This window comes from Nematostella vectensis, chromosome 3, assembly GCF_932526225.1.
Source record: "Nematostella vectensis chromosome 3, jaNemVect1.1, whole genome shotgun sequence".
NCBI lineage: Eukaryota > Metazoa > Cnidaria > Anthozoa > Actiniaria > Edwardsiidae > Nematostella > Nematostella vectensis.
Genome location: NC_064036.1, coordinates 3,773,705 through 3,791,014, shown reverse-complemented (window position 1 = coordinate 3,791,014; position 17,310 = coordinate 3,773,705). Strand labels below are relative to the sequence as shown.

Here is a 17,310-nt window from a genome sequence, read left to right as displayed (position 1 = left end):
AATGTATACCCTGTTCAGGACAGAGGCCTGAAATGTATACCCTGTTTAGGACAGAGAGGCCTTAAATGTATACCCTGTTCAGAACAGAGGCCTGAAATGTATACCCTGTTTAGGACAGAGAGGCCTTAAATGTATACCCTGTTCAGAACAGAGAGGCCTGAAATATATACCCTGTTCAGGACAGGCCTGAAATGTATACCCTGTCCAGGACAGATAGGCCTGAAATGTATACCCTGTTCAGGACAGGCCTGAAATGTATACCCTGTTTAGGACAGAGAGGCCTGAAATTTATACCCTGTTAAGGACAGTGAGGCCTGAAATGTATACCCTGTTTAGGACAGAGAGGCCTGAAATGTATACCCTGTTAAGGACAGTGAGGCCTGAAATGTATACCCTGTTTAGGACAGAGAGGCCTGAAATGTATACCCTGTTTAGGACACAGAGGCCTGAAATGTATACCCTGTTTAGGACAGAGAGGCCTGAAATGTACACCCTGTTTAGGACAGAGAGGCCTGAAATGTATACCCTGTTTAGGACAGAGAGGCCTGAAATATATACCCTGTTTAGGACAGAGAGGCCTGAAATGTATACCCTGTTCAGGACAGAGGCCTGAAATATATACCCTGTTTAGGACAGAGAGGCCTGAAATGTATACCCTGTTCAGGACAGAGAGGCCTGAAATGTATACCCTGTTTAGGACACAGAGGCCTGAAAAGTATACCCTGTTCAGGACAGAGGCCTGAAATATATACCCTGTTTAGGACAGAGAGGCCTGAAAAGTATACCCTGTTCAGGACAGAGGCCTGAAATGTATACCATGTTCAGGACAGGGAGGCCTGAAATGTATACCCTGTTCAGGACAGAAAGGCCTGAAATGCATACCCTGTTTAGGACAGAGATGCCTGAAATGTATACCCTGTTCAGGACAGAGAGGCCTGAAATGTATACCCTGTTCAGGACAGAGAGGCCTGAAATGTATACCCTGTTCAGGACACAAAGGCCTGAATTATATACCCTGTTAAGGACAGAGAGGCCTGAAATGTATACCCTGTTTAGGACACTGAGGCCTGAAATGTATACCCTGTTCAGGACAGAGGCCTGAAATGTATACCCTGTTTAGGACAGAGAGGCCTGAAATATATACCCTGTTTAGGACAGAGAGGCCTGAAATATATACCCTGTTTAGGACAGAGAGGCTTGAAATGTATACCCTGTTCAGGACATAAAGGCCTGAAATATATACCCTGATAAGGACAGAGAGGCCTGAAATGTATACCCTGTTTAGGACACAGAGGCCTGAAATGTATACCCTGTTCAGGACAGAGGCCTGGAATGTATACCCTGTTCAGGACAGGCCTGAAATGTATACCCTGTTTAGGACAGAGAGGCCTGGAATGTATACCCTGTTCAGGACAGGCCTGAAATGTATACCCTGTTTAGGACAGAGAGGCCTGGAATGTATACCCTGTTCAGGACAGGCCTGAAATGTATACCCTGTTTAGGACAGAGAGGCCTGAAATGTATACCCTGTTTAGGACAGAGGCCTGAAATGTTACCCTGTTCAGGACAGAGAGGCCTGAAATGTATACCCTGTTTAGGACAGAGAGGCCTGAAATGTATACCCTGTTTAGGACAGAGAGGCCTGGAATGTATACCCTGTTCAGGACAGAGAGGCCTGAAATGTATACCCTGTTCAGGACAGAGGCCTGAAATGTATACCCTGTTCAGGACAGAGAGGCCTGAAATGTATACCCTGTTCAGGACAGAGAGGCCTGAAATGCATACCCTGTTTAGGACAGAGAGGCCTGAAATGTATACCCTGTTTAGGACAGAGAGGCCTGGAATGTATACCCTGTTCAGGACAGAGAGGCCTGAAATGTATACCCTGTTTAGGACAAAGGCCTAAAACAAAGGCCTACCCTGTCCAGCGGCATGTCCCCGTATAGCCCATGTACGTCTTTGTACCATGGAAATTCCAGATTTTTCGGAACAAAATAGCAGCATGGTGTGTTTTAACTTAAAAGTTTTTATTATAAAATTTGCAGCACAACTGGTACAACAGCGGAATAAAAACCAAACACAGACCCAACCATAGTAAATAAAACGCAGAACCAATCAGCGAGAAGCTTCCACGTGGGCAGACCTTGGTCCAGTCGCAACCCGAGATGCAACGCGGCAGGAAAAAAGAGACACGTTACATAACCACCAATACAAGCACTAAGAGAAATCCAAAGTGCAAAGTGGGGAATGCAAATGGCGGTTAAAGATGAAATAATGACAACCGCAAATCGTGAAATAATGAAAAACGCGAAAGAGGAAAGACGGGAGCCGATGAATTCTCCGATCTTTTTGCTTTCAATGATGCTTATAAGCAGGTGAGAGAGCAAAGAGTATCCCGAAAGAGTGCTGATGACGGTTGTGATGATGACCACGGTTCGCATGGTACCTTGGGGGATATTCAAGATGACGACTTCGCTGGTGTTGGCTTTGAATGCGAGGAAACCTAAGACGGCAAACAACGTTTTTATAATACTCGTTGAAGTATAAGAAATAGCTAAGAGTTGACATATCTGTGACTTGTGCTTCATGCTTTTCTCAATGCTTAAAACGGCGCAATGAATACCATTGGAAAATAAAGCAATGTTGAGCGAAAAAAGAAATCCGTTAAAATCCCAAAACAGCAAAGCTCTAAAATCCCAAGATTTGTATTCGCGGAATTCGTACACGATGACCGTGATGAACGCCAACAACAGCGAAGCCGTCCCTAAGAGACTAAGCCACGCCAACGAACGAAACGTCTTGATAAACAACGAGGGTAGAACAACGGCTCCGATAATGACTGACCAATACCTCTGGCTTATACTAGGGATCTGTAAGCCTGCCAGAAGTGAGCTACACACTAAGTTAAATGATGTCAATGTGTCAAAAAGACTGACAATAAATAGACCATCGATAATATGTTCAGCGGGCGCCCACACAGCCTTCCCAATCTCTGCCAAACTTGACCGCACCCTTTTCTTTGCCTTGTACTTCCCTCCTTCGTAAGCGCAGTCAACAGAGATGTAAGCTGTATAAGCGAGTATGATCGGGACAAGAATGAACCCCAGAGCTCCGGCGATTCCCCCTCGTGACACGGCGTATGGTAAGGCGAGAAACCCCGTGCCTTCCATGTAGTTGATGGTGTTGAGTGTCGCCCTCCATGTGCTGTTCGTACCATCGTTAGCATCCCTCTCTTCTCTGTCTTTATTAGAATCGTTTGCTTTCTCTTGTTGATTGTTCTCGTTGATGGGTACCGCTTTGTATTCCCTGTGTTCTTTCGCTTTTGCAGAATCAGTATTTCCCATGGTAAAGTACCTGAGAAAACAGATACAAAAATACAATAAGGTAGTTGTCTCCTTGACGTATTAATTTGTAAAGAAAAAGCAAATTTTACTCCAACAGAACAGACAGAACAAAAGTGCGTTCCGCAATTCGTACCGACGATGAATAAAAAAAGTGCGTGTACCATCGCTTGTGACGTAATCTCACATCCCATTCTATGGTTTCACGCGTTAACGTCTGTCGGGCAAACATGTTTGATTTGTGTGAGCAGTAGTATGACGTCATCAACTTGCATTAGCCTTGAGCCTGGGCGCCATTACCTCATCTTTGGAAATCCTTCCAGGGGAATTTTCCTCAACGTTAGAGGAGAATACCCTAGAGAAAAATACCCCCAGGGTTTCCGAGAATAGTATTATATCATTATAGTTTTTTGGTCTGCTGAATCCTTCAGAAAATCATGGCATCGCATGTGTATTTAAAAATCTAGCCAGAAAAGTTATCCACGCTAATTCAAGAAATAGCATTGGTGAGTGTGAATGATTTGCTTGATATCTACGAAATAACACGTCAGCAATTAGTAGAAAGAGGGAAAAAAGAAGCACATCAAAAACACAAGAGTTTGATATGAAGATAAGGTCGAGCTGTCCTTTTTTGGTGTTTTGTCTGACCCATAGCCTCAAAAGTAAGTCCCGCACCCTGTCCACCCCCTTAGTGACAATCATACTTATGATAATTATAACGCTATGGTAGCCATGCGATGCTGGACCTGACAGGGCGCCTCATGTCTGAGATTAAGTTACCTCCTTATGTATAAGCACATTTCAACAAGGGTACATAGTTCAGATTTGCTAACCCTCCCGATTTTCGCGAGATTTTAGCCTTCATCTCCCGGCAAAAAATCGTAACTGTAATCTCCCGGGAAAAGTGTAGGCTCAGTTTCCAGCCGTGGTTACGTCGCGCTCTGCTCCTTCACTGACGTGCACTAGAATGACGCCATGAGCGCGCGCTGTAGTGCTGTTTTTGGATTTTGGGTTTGCGTAGGATTATAAATAATTTTATAAAAGAAATAAAACATTATTTTTGTGCCTTCATTAAGTTTTGAAAACCTCGGTGTTTGTTTGGGGAATTCTCGAGCAGATGTGAAGCACTCGACCTTCCATTTTTAATTTTTAACCACCAAAAGGGAGGGAGGCGCCGAAAAAAAGTTCCTACAAAGGGGGGCTCTAAATTTTTGTCTAGTTTGTACAGGGGAATACAGATTAAATATTACCAATTACAAATGTATTTAATACTTTTTGTCTTTATTACTCTGCTAGCAGAGCTTTCTTCTTGTTTGTTTCTATCAGTTCACTTATCCGCGACGGGAAGTTTGTTCTTTCACGTTTCCGTCTGTCGGACAGCACAAACAAACGAGAGCGCGAAAGAATTCTACAGGAATTTAGTGATCAGGTAATTGATTGTAATTTTCTAACATCAGGGGCGGTAAGAGTTATTTTTGTGATCCGTGAACGGCCTTTTTTTATCGTGAATCGTGAAAAGGACAAATTGAGAACCGTGATCCGTGATTGCTATCTTCGCCGTGATTTGGAAAGGCAAAATTTGATCAGCGTAAATCGTGATCATGAATCATGATCTATGCATTTTAAAAATCGTCAATCATGATTTCCGAGTAAAGATCTATCCTTGTCGTCAATTTATCATGAAACGTGATTTCCCGATTTCAATGTAACATAGTAAGTCTTATGTTTTTCGAATATGAGTGGTAGGTTTGCTCGTTTCGGCCTGATTCTCTGTAAATGATGTTCGGTAATTTATGCAACTTAGAGTTAGAGCGTCAATTAAGTATATGCTTAGTGATCGGGCAAATGACACTAGGTTCTGCGCGATGAACTGCGATAGTTCTTGTATTTGAAACACAATCTCACGGTTTTTGAGCTTTCATGGTTGGCAAGTATGATAGTTGTAATTTTAGTCTTTAGTGTAGTTTAGTCACTAATAGTCTTATGATCATGGTGCCGGAACAACTCGGCAATTAAATGCTAATCATCCAACTATTTCTTAGTAGCGACTGCAAAACCGCCACTTTCAACCCATAAGCTTAATTTAAAAGAAACTGATCAATATGTAGAATGCTACTCTAGCCCTCCCGTGGGTTTGCGCTTCAATACTTTCAATTAAAATCTACTTGAATTCCTAGGTGAGACTAATATTATAAGTATTTTTTTTGTTAATCACCTCAATCGCGATTCTCATACCTGAGTAGTGTTCTTGTCAGAGAAAAAGAGTAGCGTTACTTCTTCCTATGGTTTTCAAGTTCTGCGGATAGTCGACCTGAGGCAATTGCAGGCGAGTTGCCTTGGTTGAGAAGTTTTTTCCTTTTCCTTCGCTGTGCGATCCAAGGACGTAGTAAAACGCACGCTGTGTAAGCGCAAGGCTCAGCCCAAAAGCATGTAGAGGTGTGGAAGCTTCTTGCTTGGAATGCAGACAGCGAGATCCAAATGAGGACCTGAGAATAGACTTGGTGTTGTGGAATTCAATGCGTGTAATAATAACAAGGGACTATTATGTATGACCATGCTTGCAGATGCTGAACGGCATCCGACGATTGCAGGCTCTCCTTAGGGGAAACCATTCACCCATAGCGCAAAAGCTTTAGATCTGCAAAGATGTTCGAATGTTTTTCTCTTGCTAGTAGTCCTATGCACGTCTTCAGAATGTCTAAATGATTAAACAAGTGTTTTTTTTACTTTCTTTCCTTTTTTCTTTTTTAGAGCAAATTACCAACTTATTGTTGGTTTGTTTCATTTATAGTTTATGTGTTATGACTTGGGAGGCGCTATTTCCGGCCCTCTGGACCTTGACGAGATGAATTTCAAATTGCGTATGTAACAAAAGAATGAATTACCATAATGACTGTCACCTCGTAATTATCCTCAAACTGACACAAAACAAGTAAAGTTAAAGGTGTTCTCCAATTTTGCCAGTAAAGACGTTAACAAGTAATGAAATTATTAATAATTAATTATTAATAATTATTAAAAGCTGTGCACAATAGTAGTGGCATCATTTGTGTGGTTTTATTACTCGATTTTCCATAATATTGAAACATGAAATATTCATGAGAAATTCTCGCACATTGTAAAATAAAGAATACAGTGTTTGGCACAATGAGAAGTTTATTGAGAAAAGCTTACAACATATCACTAAAAACAAAAACTAGGAGTACATGATACTAAAATAAACTTCTCAGCCCACCAATTGGGTGGGAGGGTGGGAAAGAAAGTACTTAACAAAACTGTGTACAATAGGATTACTAAAACATCCTAACTTATGACCGCACGAGTGCTCTAACTAGATGATTCTGATCTCTTGCATCCTATACGTACCAGGTACCGTACCAGCCTCAATACCAATAAGGAAAGTGCGAATTAAATATATTAATGAGGTATCAAAATAGCCCAATTATCGCAAATTGTAAAATAAAGAATACAGCGAGTGTTTGGCACAATGAGAAGTTTATTGAGAAAAGGGCTAAACTGCAGAATACCCGTCCACTTATTTGCATTTTCCTTACTGACTCGTTCTATAGAAATCGAGGTGTGAAGTCTCATTGTTAACTCTTTGTGGACGGGTATTCTGCAGTTGCTCCGAGAAAAGCTTACAACATATCACTAAAAACAAAAACTAGGAGTACATGTAAACCTGAATAAATTCGCCGGGTATCCCTAACTGAAAGGCCCAAGTGGTAGCACCACGTCGAAAAGAATGACCGCGGTAAGAATAAGCGTCCGGAATTCCGGCCTCTGCTAGACGGCGCCGCAACTCAGTCACAAAGTAAGTTGTGGTAAAGCGGGTACGAACGTCCGGCCTCGTTGCGGAGAGCGAAAGCAGGGCTGCGAGGCGACGCGTGGCTATGAGCGCGCATAAGTCTGAAAAGAAATACCGGGCAAACCCGTGAGCCAGGGATCCGCAGCAAGGGGAGAGAAAGTACCCGCTAACCAAATTGAATAGTTTTCGTGACCGTAAAGTACACAAGCAAACCAGAGGGGATATCCACTATATCCCCTCTACAAAGATTGATTTCCGGATTGAAGGCGCGCACCGATCTCGCGACTATGTTGCGAAAAAAAGAACGTTAAACTCGACGCGCATAATAGCACAACGTCGTTGTAGGATGAAAAATCACATGTAGATGCCAATGACTTCAGTACCGCGGGCGTGATGGGTGGAGCTTTCAATGGGAGAGAAAGTACCCGCTAACCAAATTGAATAGTTTTCGTGACCGTAAAGTACACAAGCAAACCAGAGGGGATATCCACTATATCCCCTCTACAAAGATTGATTTCCGGATTGAAGGCGCGCACCGATCTCGCGACTATGTTGCGAAAAAAAGAACGTTAAACTCGACGCGCATAATAGCACAACGTCGTTGTAGGATGAAAAATCACATGTAGATGCCAATGACTTCAGTACCGCGGGCGTGATGGGTGGAGCTTTCAATGGTACGTGTTTAGCTAGGCGCTGTATAACGACATGCATAATGACATGCGAGAGCTTAACTTCATTTAGATAATTCCGTACTGAGTCGGGAGTCATGCTGCGCGCGAGAAATTGACAAAATAAACATAAAACATAAAGCTGGTCGAAAACCGAAATAGTTACAAAACAACAAAAAGGCTCGCCAATGGGTTCTGCGGTTTCTTCGAGTCCCTTCCGCAAAGGCGGCGCGACGAGTCGAGCGCAACTCTTGCTTGAGTGCCGCTAGCTCCAGCTCTGCTGTGAGAGCAAATTAAAAATCACTGTTAAATTTAAATACATCTAATCCTATCGACTGTTCTACTAAACTAGACTGCATCTGCAGCAAAAACTCCTCGGCGTATCTCTCGCGCAGATGCCACCGCGATAAATAATCCGCCAACCGGTTTGATTCTGAGGAAATATGGACCGACCGAAGTTGAAACTCGTGCGAAGCTGCTTGCAAACAAATTTTGCGAGCGCAACTAGCGAGGGAGGTGTCCCGAGTTCGACCGGTGTTCAAAACCGCCACAACTGCCTCATTGTCACAATGGACAACGATATTGCGACCGCGCCATGATTTGCCCCAGAGTTTAACTGCTGCCATCACTGTGAGCATTTCAAGCTGATGTATGGGCCGCTCCTTTAGCAAAATGTACTTGTGAAAAGGCGTGTGGAAATAGAATTGTCCCGAAAGTCCACCACAACCCGACAAACAAGCGTCTGTAGCGAAGACCGAATCGACCGGTGACCATTCGAGAGGAGGAATACACGAAACCCCATTAAACAGACGTAGGAAGTGCATCCACCATCTGAGATCTTTACAGAACTCCCCTGACAACTTGACATGATGATAGTTCTGTTTAACCGAGCGTAACAAATCCAGCATGTGATTAATAAAGAAGAGATTCTGGCGCACATTCTTAGAAACAAAAACCAACTTTCCGATCAGGGACTGGAGTTGTCTTTTGGTGCAAGACCTGCGATCCTTCCATTGAGAAAGTAAAACACTGAGTTCGTCGAGTCGCTCTCGTGTGACTGACATTGTCCTAGCCGAAGTGTCAAAAAGGACGCCTAAGCAGGGGACCTTCGTGCTCGGGTCACACGCTTTAGTTATCGATTCCTTAACTTCCAGTTCATGTAGTAAGTCACCTAGAAACAGATACGAATCCCACGCATGATTTGACATTTAGCTGTCACCGTGCGCCTAAAAAAATGCAAACAACTTTGCGAAGGTATTGGAAGTTTCCTACAAAATGAGACTTTATCTAATTGTTCTTTGTCTTTTTTGGGGGTACAAGTTATCTACGATTTTTTATTGATATTCAATAATTATTTAGCCAATCTATTCATTAACTCTGAAAATTATCATTTGCTTATAGGGAACTCGTAAACAACCGGGACGCTACCGTAGCTTTGAGAAACGATCTTCCTCGCCCGGAAAAGTATCCCGAAAACTCTCCCGGTACCCTAACGGGCCCGGTAATTACCGGGAGTTTTGAGAAACGACCCCCAGGCCCGTACCCAGGATTTTTCTGGGGGTGGGGGGCGGAGGGACTGAGTTTTCTGATAAAAATTTGGTTACCCCCGAAAGAACAAAAAGGGATTTTTTATGCCTTTGCAGTATCTCCAAGGGACGTTTATTGTCGGATTTGGCTACAAAAAAGTCTGAGGGATTGATGTAATATCCAGAGTGATATAGCTTATGCTTGTTAGTTTTGTCTACAAAACGCACGTCTATTGAGAACCGAAGATTGACTTTCGGCCGGTCGTGTAAACAGTGTTTAAAATTCGTACGTATAATGGGACGGACAAAAATTCGTAAAGTTCCGTGTAAACATAGCACTTCCTTTCTTGGTTTCTCTATTTATTTTATAAGAGAAAAGGGACAAAAACAAATTGCTTGCAGCATTATTTTAATAAACAAAAGAAATTATTCTTATCGAAAGTCTGATAACCATAACAGGCAATCAGATTAGTTGGGGAGTGGACATGCAGTCATATTTTGGAAAAAAAAGTATATTTAAAAAAGACTGTGTTTTGGTGGTTGAGGAGGGGTACATCCCCTGTTCCCACCCCTAGCTGTATGTCTGTGTATTTGGATATAAGTGGTGGCCATTCAAATAGCTATTGAAATGATTACTGTATATGTGTTGAAATATACTACACTATACAGAAGTACAAAAGATTTTGTACAAAAGTACACTGCAGTACTCAATTGCCCTCTGATTTCTGAAGAATCTGTGTGTCTCCTCCATGGCTGTGTTTGCCTTGGTTTAAAATCATGTAGCAATATATTTGTCTTATTTGTCTGGTGCATTTATAGTAGTTCTGGACTTGACATTGCTGTGGAAAAATAAACACAAAATATAAAATACTGCAAACGAGGTATCGAATTAAAAAAAATATGTCTAATATGTGCGGGGCAGGCATATGAGATTATTCAGAGTGATTTTACATTAACCTATGTAAATTCATCTCATCAAATAAATAGATCTACTAAATGCGTATTGTTTACCCACCATTTTAGGAATTTGGGTGGATTGTCTGTCCTTAATAAAAGGTTATTTCGCTCAACTGTTTTTGTAAACAAAGCCTTACATCAGGTTATTGATTGAATTTGGTTTTTTTAGGGGCTAGTCTGATTATCCACTTCAATCATCATTGCTTATTCTCTTAGTTGTTTTGTCATCGATTGACAAACTTCGAAAGCCATAATAAGCAAAACACGTAAAACATCGGAAAATAAATCGTCATACTTACCAAATAATTCTTTGTTTTCGCTTCGCCATCATATTCGCGGTATAAATCGAAGAAGTAACTTTCAACATTAACGCGTGCGAAAAATATTGGCCGCTTTCGTAACGCTGACTGCTAAAGGGAGCCCTCAAAGCTGGAGAGCCGACATAACGACTAATTGACGATGGGGAGAGGGGACGGAGATTTCGTTTCCAAGATGGCGGGTTGTTTCACAGGAAGCCCAAATTGATTGAGCTCGCTTTTCTGATTGCTACTGGCAGCTAAACTTGTATCCATTATCAGATTGGATAAAGCACGCGATCGGGGTGTGTGTGTGTGTGTGTGGGGGGGGGGGGGGGGGGGGAGGGGCGTGCTACATGGGGGATGGCTATATATTTAATATAATTTTTACTCTCTCTGCTTTCTGATAATTTTTTTACTACGCTGGGTGTTCTTTTTTTTTACAGAACGCACCATATTAATAACTATTGATCACCAACCGTGAAGTTATTGAGTTAATGGTGATAAGATACTGGTCTTCCGAACCTGTAAAACCGTATATACAAAGGTCACTCACAAATTTACACACACCTCTCTCTTGTACGGTGCCTCTCTACGACGGTACAATAAAGATTCTATAGAGGGAACAAAATACAAGTAACGCTGCAAGAACGCCATAAATCTAGGATTACGTAGTAAATTATTAGCCATGCTTGATTGCATAATTTTAATTAGTCAAGGATATATTATAATATCAAAATCTTACGGATCAGATTAGAACGAGTTTTCACAGGGCCGCAGAGGGAGAATTCCTTCAGAGTTAATCAAATGTTTACAAATGTTTTTTATTGCCAATCTCTTATAACCCTAGGTGTTCTTTTTTGGTACACTCCACGCACGGAGTAGACAGAATCTAATCAATGATTATTGATCACCAACCGTCTTTCGAACCTGGTGACAAGCGTCCTTCGAACCTGTAAAACGCCTTTTCGTACACGCAACCTGTTCATAAACTAACCATAAACAGGTCACTCTTTCTCACACACGCAAACGTTTTTTTGCTGTTGACCCTTGTTGGGTTGCCACGTTTCCTCAATGATTCTAACGAGCAGATTTCACACCAAACCAAGATTCCCGCGATTGATGATGGAGTTTACGTCCGAGAGGCGTATACACGGGCAGGTTAGTTTGTCTCAAAACAAAGAGGGTTATTGAGTCTTTGAGTGCGTTGAGGATAGTTATCCTTGAAAACAAACAAAAAGAGAGGCAAATAACGATTTGAAAATGATAAATCTGGAAGTTCATCATTTATGTAACAGACGTTTTTTAAGTTGAACCCGGATAGAGATGTGAACCCTTTGCCTGGACCACTTTAAGGGCCGATGCAGCTAATAATAACAACAAGGCATATAAGTTATAAGTATAAAATAATTTTTCACAATTTCCTTGGTCTTTTCATATAACAAAAATGCGGAACACTATCGATGTATTGGAATTTCGAGTTTCAATGTTGTGAAATAGCTTGACACTGAGCGGACTTTAGTACGGGAACTTTTGATACTGGTCGGAGGAGAAAGAAGGCGGAGTTAAGTATTAGATTTGGATTATTTGTTTATTCGAGTAAGGGAACTCTTTTCGAACTTACATTTAAAACGCCTGGGCCGGGTTCCTAGAAAGCAAGTTAACGCAAACCAAGAGATAAATAAGGTTGTTATCCAATCAAATGTCTCCATAACCTTATTTATCAGTGGATAAGCGTTAACATGCTATCAAGAAACCGGGCCCTACACTCTATCTCTACTAGTCTTTCACTTCTGATATCGTTTTAGGGAATTCTTGGAAGTTTTTGCCGTTTCCCCGCGAGACAATCGACGTTGGCAATTGTAGGGACCTTAATCGTGTGTACTTGGCTTCTTTCCCAGGTAAAGCTTAGTTTCCACTGAAAATACTAAAGGAAACGGAGGGTAAAGCTAGGTTTTCACTGGGACTTCAACAGTGGGATTGGAGAAAAGGGAACTAGAATCCCTTTAAGACACCTTGCATATAAATTAAAGAACTTTACAAAATGTTAATAATAAAATGACATGAGCCTTTATCACATCAGATCATCATGTTGTTTGTAATAGCATCAACACTATACTCGCAAATGGCATGGCTTATCTAAACTGTAACATTTATTTCAAGAGATTATCGTGCAATCCTGACCCTGAATACTCTAAAGAAAGAAACAAACGTGATACGACAAGCGGTGAGTGTCGCAACAGCGGATGCATGTACGCTATTCAGTCATAACACAGACAGCGAAAGGTTTTCGCACAGAATACCTGTTATGTTGCGGGTTGGCGAGGAGAATAGTAGATATTACGTACAGTATTTGCCGCGGCGCTTTTCTACTTTAGAACGGAATGCAACAAAGCATGCATCGAAGGCAGATTAGCTTGACAAAAATGCGATACGAAGATTCTTATTGAGGTGATGAATTGGCGGCACGATGTTGCGTGTTGTTGCGCGAGTTTGCAAAATTTGAAGGATCATCATAACGCCGGCCCAGACGCGCCCAATGATACCACTAAAAAAAACCGGCGAAAAATACTCTGGAAACGTATGCGCTTTGAAGTGCATACGTGGATTGTGAGGGAAAAATGAGCTTCTATAGATTTTCTACAAAATAAAAAAAAAAACACGCCGTGAAAACCGCCAATTTCTTGATCGACTTTTATTTGAGTTATTACGTTAGATGTCAAAGAATGCCAAAACTGAGTTTTCAAAAATGACCTTTATCCTAACGATCTTCTCCTTGTATTAGACCGCATAGAACAAACACATAGAGCCACGCCGCCAGTATCAACAGCGACCCCGATAGACCCTAGTATCTTCGAGTACATCGAAGAGCCACCCGCGGGTAACGGGACGAGTGCTGAAGAATGGGCCCGACTACGTCACTTTCTGTCTGTCCAGGGCACGGTCTGTGAGGACGTGAGACGGTGTGGAGGCGCCAAGGCTCAGCTTAGTTTGAGCTCGTCTAGAACGTGGGGCCCAGATGGCGCATGGGACGTGTGCTTCGACAAGGACGCGGGGCTTACAGAGTGGCACTGTACAGTCTACTCCTTTGGGTAACATATAGCCTTACTAGCCTTACCGGCGTTTTATTCGGGATTCCTGTGGCAAGAGTTGTGACGTCACAGGAAACAATCCCAGCTCCACAGGAATCCCGGTCAGAACACCAGGAGCTTGGCTGCTAGGAAACCCGGTAAAATCGCCAAGGACTTGGTTGCACTCAAGGCTTTCCTCTTTGTAGAATCTCAGATGACTTCTCGTTCGACGACTGTCTTGGAGAGTACGGGTGTCACGTATATTCTTTCGACCCGACAAATGGAATGGAGGAACATAGACGATCAGATGGAGTCTACTTCTACGACACAGGTCTATCCACTACAGACCAAGAGCGTACTAACGGCTCGGAATACGACCGGCAAGATAAAGATATGTGGAGGGCAAGGACACTCGCAAGTATCGTCAAAGAGCTCAACCACACAAAGGTGAGGAACTATGCTGTATCGTAGCTACGGGGTAATATGTCATGATAATTCTCGCCGAAAATCAACATCCAGCAGAAAAACCATAATGAACAGAGGCGCCAACATCGTAACTATTGCCACCGCAATCAGGCGCGTACATAGGGGGGTGCTCAGGGTTCGCTACAACAGAATCTTCAACAACGCCATCACAACCACATCACACTCTTATCATAGCGTATCACCATAAGCAACGCCACCATATCAGATAAACAATATCGACCTCATCTTCCATCACCATCATTAGCACCATAACCAAATATAATAACCGTCATTATCATCATCATAACAATTATGATCATGATCATCGTCGTCACCATCATCTTCATCATCATCAATAAATCAATCGATATTATACATGCACTATCATTATACACCAACATAAACTCTTATAAGCGACACTGCGATTTCTAAAGCTGCCCTCTTTGAGGCAAGCCCATACGGTGACACATTTATCTCATTAACTCCTTAGAGGCTGATCGACGTGGTCAAAATAGACATTGAATGGGACGAGTGGAACTGCCTGCCTCAGATGCTCGCCGACGGCACCCTTCGCCGCCACGCCCGTCAGCTTGTCATCGAGTTGCACTGCTCGGATAAGGACCCCTCGGCCTTGCGCAAATACTACAGCACCATCCGATGGCTGCAGCGGCAGAGCTTTGAGGTGGCCAGCATGCACAAGAACCCGACCAACGGCGACTGCTTCGAGATGCTCTTTATAAACACCAGAATTCGGAAGAGAAGACGCTTGAAACTACTTAAGAAGAGAGCAAAACAAGGAAAACCAGCGATCCTTTAGTGGGCAAGCGAGAGACAGTGAGGGATAGTGGCCAGGGGATATGTACATATATGACATTTCAGTGTTACAGCGCGCAGGAGTCTTCCCAGGGTTCCAACACAGGGAAATCGGGACTGATATTCACCAGATACGATATCGAGATCGAAGTTTTGGGTCTCGACTGCGCGTGCAATTGAGAATGAGTATATTTCGCAACTCTTCGACTGGGCTTGCTTAAATAACTACAGTTAATCTTGTCTACCAAAAAAGACATTTCAACTTACAACTCATAAAACATTCACTCTGCAAAGGATTAGCAGCTTATTTGAAATAAACCAAGCTTCGCAAGCAGTCCAATGTAACACACCTTACATCCACGTCATCCACGACATCCACGACATCCACGTCCTCAGGCATCTCGATTTTTATGACGTCACGTCTAGGTGTCCGTCATTTTGAATACGAGAAAAAACGGGAAAAACCCACATAGAATCCGGAATCCACATACTAAGATCCGGAATCGAGAATCCTATTGGAGAACATGTCATAGGGCGATATTCAAGTGTCTTGGTGATATCCTGGAGGGTCTTAATGAACGCACGATGAATGACCGATGAATAATAACCTGGAGGATTATTGGGATCCAATTGCCTCTACGCAGCACTAAAACAAAACGCGTCACGAACGAACACACGATGAGGTTTATCTGCGCAGGACTTTCAAAAACAGGGACGAAATCCCTGGTCGCGGCCTTGCGGTATCTGGGCTACACGGTGTATGACATTGAAGAGAACTGGAGGTACCACATGGATGAGTGGATCAAGGCTTTCCAAGGCACCAACCCAGATTTCACCGCTATGTACGCTAGCGTGGACACGGCAATTGATTTGCCGCCATATTTGTTCGTAAGGGACATCCTCGTGGCACTCCCGGAACTCAAGGTCATCCTCACCGTTCGGGAAAACGCAGAGGAGTGGCTTACAAGCTTAACACGGTCGCTAGACATCTGGTGGTCAGTTTATAACCAGCGCTGGCTTAAACTCGCGCGTGTTCTCACTCCTACTGGTCGCAAATGGGCGACGTTGATCAGACACCAGACCGCAGCTCTGAACACTTTAGACTACACTCGACATATCGAAGAGGTCAAGGCGATAGTGCCAGCTGATAGGTTACTGGTGTTTAATGTGAAGGAGGGATGGGAACCCCTGTGTGCGTTCCTCGGCCATGAAGCTCCATCCATACCATTCCCACACCGTAACAAAAAAAGCGAATTTATACCAGACATGATCAACAAGTCATCCATAGTGGCTCGTATGCGAATGGAACTCACGATCATTCTTAGTTGTTTCGTGCTTATTATTGGGATTTGCTTGATACTTCTGTTTTAGATTTGGTCGATGATTGTGCTTCGCAGTCTACCGTATTTTATTGTTTTTACTTCTACTATATCAACAAGAATTGTGGGCAAGGGGTAATGCCAACCTTCCCCCTCCCCTACCCGCCCAGCATTTTGCTGGTTTGAAACAACACCACCACCAACAACAAAAATTCACACGCAGCGATACTCGAGTGTTTCGGGAAAAAAATGCCGCCCTCTGACAACTTGTTGCTTCGTTTTGTTTTGCGAGGCTGAGGCAGACTCTCTTGCACATCTTTTCTGTTATTGTTAATATATGTGGATCTTTTTCTGGCTTGAAGTCGCGTCATAAAAAATGGAAAAAAAAGTGCAACTCCTTATGCATTTTGTGATTTTTCTTTAGCAGATCCGAATATTCGTTTTGATTTTTTAGGAACTAATGATAAAAAAATTTTCAATTTTGATAGCAAATCAAGCTATAGTAAACACAAAAAAGTGTGAAAAAGCCTGTCTATAATTCTTGTGTAAATCTGTTCTTGTAAAATTTAACTTTGATCGAAAAAAATGTTCAATAAAATGTACCTATGAATTGTATGACTCTCCCCTCTCCACACGTAAATAATAGAAAAATATTTCAGGGGATGGGGTGTTTGTATTTTGGCTAGGGGGTGAAACTTCCGGAAGATCCGGCGCACCGAAACCCCAACATCTGGTAACCCATTCTTCGGCGGGAGAAGCCTCGATTAACAGCCCTTTCTGTGAGCCCGCAGTACGTGCCTCCACGTCTGGTAACCCATTCTTCGGCGGGAGAAGCCTCGATTAACAGCCCTTTCTGTGAGCCCGCAGTACGTGCCCTCACGTCTGGTAACCCATTCTTCGGCGGGAGAAGCCTCGATTAACAGCCCTTTCTGTGAGCCCGCAGTACGTGCCCCTACTGACTGCTGAAAATAGAGCCTTCCCTTCGTAAGGGGGGGGGGATCTTTTTACATAATGTTTCAATAGTTGAAGAATTTTTCATTATATTG

General features: G+C 42.8%; 2 protein-coding genes across 2 annotated transcripts; both read left to right on the top strand.

Moving 5' to 3' along the window:
- The first annotated feature begins 11,029 nt into the window (after window positions 1-11,029).
- On the top strand, window positions 11,030-15,592 carry LOC5510066. Its single transcript, XM_032379132.2, has 6 exons — window positions 11,030-11,757; window positions 12,405-12,497; window positions 12,760-12,823; window positions 13,382-13,688; window positions 13,874-14,114; window positions 14,623-15,592. The coding sequence occupies exons 1-6, from the start codon at window positions 11,671-11,673 to the stop codon at window positions 14,947-14,949; spliced, it is 1,119 nt and encodes a 372-aa protein (XP_032235023.2). The 5' UTR covers window positions 11,030-11,670; the 3' UTR covers window positions 14,950-15,592.
- A 29-nt stretch (window positions 15,593-15,621) lies between these two features.
- Window positions 15,622-16,874, top strand: LOC5510065. The gene has a single exon (XM_001630516.3). It carries the CDS (start codon window positions 15,624-15,626, stop codon window positions 16,314-16,316), a length of 693 nt encoding a protein of 230 aa, XP_001630566.2. The 5' UTR covers window positions 15,622-15,623; the 3' UTR covers window positions 16,317-16,874.
- Window positions 16,875-17,310: the final 436 nt, after the last annotated feature.